General features: G+C 46.7%; 1 protein-coding gene across 1 annotated transcript; it reads right to left on the bottom strand.

Moving 5' to 3' along the window:
- Positions 1-1439: 1439 nt before the first annotated feature.
- EI90DRAFT_3137669 (uncharacterized protein) lies at positions 1440-1841 on the bottom strand (the record flags this gene model as incomplete). Its single annotated transcript, XM_039064861.1, has 2 exons — positions 1440-1700; positions 1758-1841. The coding sequence occupies 2 exons, from the start codon at positions 1839-1841 to the stop codon at positions 1440-1442; spliced, it is 345 nt and encodes a 114-aa protein (XP_038907941.1).
- Between the last annotated feature and the right edge of the window lie 4589 nt (positions 1842-6430).

Genomic DNA, 6430 nt, shown 5'->3' with positions numbered 1-6430 from the left:
GTTAGCTTCCTTCTCATCTCCTTACCCACAGTAGTTGTGCCCTGGATAGGGCTGGTTACACCAGAGGCTGTGAACCATAGGGGAGGGTCATGGGGACCTGGGAGTCGTCCCCTGACATTCTCCTCCACCTTGTATATATACCCATAGATTAGGACTCATTGTACCCTAGTTCTAATCTTGACTAAAACTTACCCCCAAGCTCCCCCTATGAGTGATTCATGTCCCCCACTTACAAGATACCTCAGACATCTGAAATTAAGGACTAAGACGTAATGGAGGCACAGCACTCCTCTCCGAGTTGCTGAGGCCACATCCTTCTTAGAGCCTCTTGTAATACCCAGCAGACTCAGGCTTCCTGGAGAAGCTTCAGTCCACTACTGGAGCTCTCAGAACCCCTCTAGTTGAGTGTCAGGGATCGGCCCCTGACCCTGCTGTCAGGGCACCCAACCACACCCCAGAACCACCCTCCCAGACTCCCCCCACTTCCCTGACCTCCCCATCCCTACATATCTCTCACAACTTCAGCCCGCATGTGAGCCCATGGGAAAAATCATGTGGGTCAAGGCAAGCAACTCGCCTTAACCCATGTGACACCTTTTCCGAGTCTCGGGAACATGCTCGGCTTCTACCCAGAGTCACGTTACGAACTGTACAGTACACTTCCCTTTTATAGTAGCCAAGCGGGGAATAGGGAAACTTACCCTTCTTCTCAACTCAGTCCCTGCTTAGGCAAGTTGTAGTTACCCTCTGTAATACATGACAACTCAGTCCCTGCTTAGTCCCTTCAGTGAGTCTGAGGAGCTGAGGACAAGGTCTAGTGCCCAGCCACCCAGAACACCACACACACCTAGGACCGAGGTCAGGCTGTCCCTGATCGAGGACCAAGCCCTGACATTGAGCCCCGCCTGCACCAGGATTGTCACGGTTCCGACATCGGCCAGGTACTCCAGGGCACTCCCAGGAGGGCATGGAGCAATCACTTTGTGCACAAACATATCCAGTAAATACCAACCATTTAATTGCTTAAAAGTGTATAGGGGTGAGAAGCTTCTGGGAGCTCCTGGAGCATTTGAAAATGAAAAGGAAAAGGAAAAAAAGGAAGATTCCCCATGAATGTCCCCTACCACAAGACTAACACAAGACTAACACAACAAGACACTGCTTAACATTTAGATCAAACACTATACTATACTAGAGTGCATGCTTCACATTGCGGAAACCTGCACAGCCATTGCAGTAGATACATCATGGAATTGAAACAAACACAGTATGTACAGAGAAATGGAGTGTGGTGTTTCATTGAGTCAGAAAGGAGGGACAAATAGAAGGGTGGCATTTGACAGATGGAAATCAAATAAGTGAGAAAGGTTTCCAATGCAAATGTTTCTGAAAGAGGGGCTGACTTTAAGCACCTAATCGAGAAGAGTCACGACTGTTACTTACAGAGAGCCCATTTTGAAGGAGATGCAGTGAGGGTTGCAATGTTGTTGTTGGGTGTAGGACTGTTGCCAAGCGACACCAATTAGTTTGAATGCAGCATGGTTTAGGATAGTGCCGGTTTCAGTGAACTTCTCCAAGAGGCATTGAGTGACCACTATGTCACCAGGTTTGAGATCGAGGGGGTGGGGCATATTTTTGTCCTGTTGGAAGTTGTAGGACCCCAGCGGTTTGGCATCATATATGTTCTTGAATGGGTCATCCTGTGAGAGGTATGAGAAAATGAAGAAACAAATGCATCACAGGAACGTGAACATCACCTCAGGTGCAAAAGCGGACATGGGCACAGACTCAGAGGTGATGCTGATATTCTTGACATTCACATGTACAAAGATGACAGTCATTCAGGCTGATTAAGATGCAAAGGCAGTCTGCCTCCAGTGGTGGAACTAGCAAACGGAAGCAAAGTCATAATAACCACCAACCTAGACACCAACATTGACATAGCAAATGGAGTCCAAGGACAGATAGTGGCATTATGGGCAGATCCTTGCAAAGAGACAGAAACCTCCGGAACAGTGCAAGAAATGAAGTATCCTCCATCTTGTGCATTGGTCAAGTTAATATGATACCGAGGTCTGCAAATAGGGGAACTGGGGGAGTCAATGATCCCAACCATTCCTATTGAATGATTGTTCAATGTGAAGTTGGGATGTGGAGATGAGAAAGTCATCAAAAGGAGGCAGATAACACTGGATGGGGCTTACGCTTTTACAGATTATCATGTGCAGGGACAAACCATAGAGTACCTATTATGGGTGGACATTGGAACACTGCCAAGGGGAAGTCTTACACCATTCAACGCATGCATCACATTGTCAAGAGCACGAGGATGTGTGAACATAAGATTGGTACAAGACTTCAAGGACTCACTGTTCACCAAGATACCATGTGAGCACTTGGAGAAGGAGGATGAAAGATTGATTTAAAAAACAAATGAGAATGAAGGAATCAAAAACAAACATGTTGAAATGAAAGATAGAATACAAAGAACAGCATGTGATCAGAGCGTGACCAGAAAGTGAATAACAACCCCAAACTAGAGAAACCAACATGTGGCACAAACAATGTAATTATGCCAGGGCAGAGTGACACTGCTGTGCAGGTAATATCAAGGACACTGAGACTCAGTGATATGCAATCAAAATTTATGGCCTGATATATGATTAATCTGGCAACTTAATCACTTTCAGGCTTGCAGAACATGGAGGGGGAAATGAGGGGGGAGGATGAGGGGGAGGATGGGGGGGAATATAGAGGGAAATTTTGAAAAATAGGGACTTCTAAAAAGTTGAAAAAAATAATTAGGGAAAAAATCAAAAATTTCAGGAACTGTAGTGCCTTTGAAGTGCTTTCAGGATATATAATTATTTGCAAAATCGAAGAAGACATGATGGAGAATACTTTTCTCTCCACCATTCCCTGAGTATTTCAAACTCAGGGTTAGCCATGGAGAGTCCTTCCAGACTAGGATTGGGCCAAGCTTCAGGGTATCTCCTTTGGATTACCCTGAGGTGTGTTTCTTTTTCACCTCCCAGTCAGGGAGGCTTTTTCCTTGGCAGTTCTCGAGTCCTTGCTCAAGTATTCCACCCATGCAATCTCATTGCATGTTCTTCTCCAACTCCAAGGGTGTCTATGTTGCCCTTGGATGCCATTCTCACTTTGTGAGATCGGAAGTCTAAGTTTGCCTGGTTTTTATTCAACCAGGGGGTGCCAAATATGGCATCATATCTGTCAATGTTGATGACATCAAAGTAATGTTTCTCAATGTGGTCGTTGATCTTGATGCCCATGTTTGTTCCGAACAAGATTTTTTATCTTGTTCCTTTCGTCCCCATTTGGAGGATGACCGGATTCTCCAACTGGAGAATTGGGATGTGGATCGCACAGACGAAGTCCAGCAATATCGCATCCATTTCAGCCCTGCTGTCAAACAGCATGTAGGCTTTTATGCCTGCTATTTTGACATGGGCTGTCAGCATTCTCTAAGTAGAGAGTGGTCTGTTCACAGGATATTTCCCCACATCTTGGAGATGCAAAATTTCGCATCAAATAAGGGGGTTTGGGTTTCGTCGGACTTTTGGTCCTTCTTCGCTTTCCCCTTGTTCTTCTTGGGTTCCTTGGCATAGGTTCCCAAGGCATCCTTCTTTGGTGTTTGTTAGAGACCAGATGAGAGATGAAGGATATGTCTCCATGGCGGAGGGCTTCAGCCTCAGCGACTCAGACCAGGAGTGCTGTTGTGGGGACAACTCCATGCACAGTAAAAAATCAGATTCTGCAGAATTTGCCCACCAACACGCACTACATATCCGCTGATGCTCCCGATGCTCATTCTATCACTATCCAACACTCCATACACTCACTCCATATTTTTTCATATTTTCCCCATCATTCCCGACAACCCCAAGCAAAATTCCCATGCCCAACCATGCCGCCAATTTCACCCCCTCTCCAGACCTCCATAACCACACATACAACCCAGCCATTTTTCTACCCGTTGGTGATGCTATACCTCCCTCCTTTACCCATGGAGCACTTCCCAGAATGGCAACCCCATATTTGGATGGTTCAGCACGGTGTATAGCCTCACGTGGTCTTGACAGACCTGTCAATGGCCACATCTCAAGAACTACTGCACCAATTGGGACGAATAAGGGCTCGTTGGAAAGCTGGAGACGAGGAGGTTGCTGACGGGAGGATAGGCGGGCGCTGTGGCGAAGTGTTGCGGAGTTAACTTTCACAATTCCCATTTCGGATCCGTTATCATATATTCTCTATTCATTCATATTCCTTTTATTGTTTCTTTGTCCCCAATTGGAAATTCCTTATTTACGGTTGCCTAACGGCCCGTTTACATCCCCCCAGTCCATTTATTCCATTTCCAACTCATATAAAATAGATAATAGCTTGTACATAACAAGTTAGTACTGAATAGACCCGTGAAGGACAAAGCAGAAGTTACATCCAAGTGGCAAAGATGCCATCCACGACCCTAACGCCCCCCTCTGAGTTAGTTATCAACGTCTAAGACCCTTCCACACATAACTCTCAGCCTTAACGTCCAAGAGAGATGTAGGTGAGTGTTTAGTTGAGGTTCTAGCAGACCCGGTAGCACCCCAGGAGCAAAAACCCAAACCTCCATCACACCTGCACACACTACCACCCTCCCCCTTCTCTCTGTCTTGAGTCTAGGCAATAGACCCGTTACAGCACTGTGCCTAGTTACACGTCCATGCCCTAATTTAGTGAGAACTAAAAGGGGGGATAACTCTAGTCAATTTTATCACTAGCGTGTAACCTATCTACAAGTTATGTATATATAGTTACATAGAGGGCGGGCCTGTGAAGGTGGGACTGAGTGGAGTGGAGCTAATGGAGTTACCTGTTAGCCGTCTGAATATTACCAACGAGTTGGGTTACGGGTTAGCGGAATGGCAGACTATAACCCAGAAATGGAAAGGAGGGATAGGCCCGAAGGTAGGCTTGCAGGGCAAGCAAGTGAATTGCCCAGCAGGGGCAGGAGTGCACTAGCGGACGTCGGAGCTGTCTGGAGGCCTTTGGGAATCCATACTTAGGGAGGCATAGGTAATATATTGAATTGAGGGGGTGGTGACCATCAGGGGAGTCGGAGGTAGTTGCGGAATCCGGAGGCTCCGAGGTTAGTGATGAAGGAGTGGAGGTGATCTGGAAGGACCAGAGGTAGTGGAGGGTGATGGCCATGGATGGATATGACAGTGTTTCCACCAAAGCCTCTGTGACTTTCTTCTAACTGGCGTGTTACTGCCAGTTTGACTCTGTAATTTGTGTCATCATGGTCAACGACTGACATTGGGCCCATTTGTTACGAGGATGGGGAGAACTTCGCTCTTCTCGACCCATTCTTATAGTTGGATGGTGATCGTTAGATCTTGTTTGTACCAGATGTGTAATCGATGGGTGTTCCCAGTCGTGTATGAGAGCAGACAAATTCCCATTGATGTAGTTCATGATGGAGTGAGCTATTAAGGGTTTGATTGTGTGTAGTCAGAGACACCAGGATGGACGGGTCAGCCACAGGTACTTGGAACTCCTCAGTGGAGCGTACTGTGTGCACGGTCACAACTTGTAAGATGTGTGAAGATCCCATATCATTGCTATCAGTTACTTGGTGTTCGCAGTGTGAATGTACTGGTAGCAGGTTGTTAACATGGGTGTACAGTGAGGAGTGACTAGTGGGGCCTTCGGTGACTTGGTGTTCCCAAAGGGAATGTACTGTTGGCGAGGAGGCAGCTACTTGGTGCTCATGTAGCAAGTGTGCTGGCATCATGGGAGTATGAGCCTCAGAGCATTCGTGATCCCTAAGATCATAGTATGGCATTGTCCATCAGGCGCTGGAGGGAGAGCTGAGTGATGATGTCCTGTAGGATACAGGTTCCATAGGATGATACACAAGCCAAGAGGCTTTGAATTCCGACTTCAAGTTCTCACAGCAAGAACTGTCAGAAGACTCGATGTAACCAGACATATAGGACATGTTGAGAGTTGTACAAGCACACAGGTTCAGTTGAGTCACAAAAGGGGGTTGTTACAAGGGACAGCACACAAGACAGTTATAGTGTGTTGTAGTAGTTAGTGGGAACCGCTTTTGGTGGTTTCCGTACATGATGCATGACTATCTACAAATGGAAAGGCTGTGGGAAATCCCACGAAGTACAAACAACCTCGGCCAGCACCAAAACCCCGATGGGGAAAGCTTTGCATGAGGGGGGGGGAATGGAGTAGAATGGGTAAGGATAGTAGGGTATCAGGAAAGAGAGCAAAAGAGAGAGAGAGAGAGCGATGGAAAGGGGAGGTCTTTGACCATGCGATGGATATGGTCATTGGAGACTCTATATCCGTAACACCATTCTTATAGTCCCAACATTGACTTCCTCACCCTCTGAATTGGGTGAGT

This window comes from Cantharellus anzutake (genome assembly GCF_015039405.1).
Source record: "Cantharellus anzutake strain C23 chromosome Unknown EI90scaffold_197, whole genome shotgun sequence".
Lineage (NCBI taxonomy): Eukaryota > Fungi > Basidiomycota > Agaricomycetes > Cantharellales > Hydnaceae > Cantharellus > Cantharellus anzutake.
The sequence above is the reverse complement of the archived record's forward strand: the minus strand, read 5'-3'. Positions and strand labels throughout refer to the sequence as shown.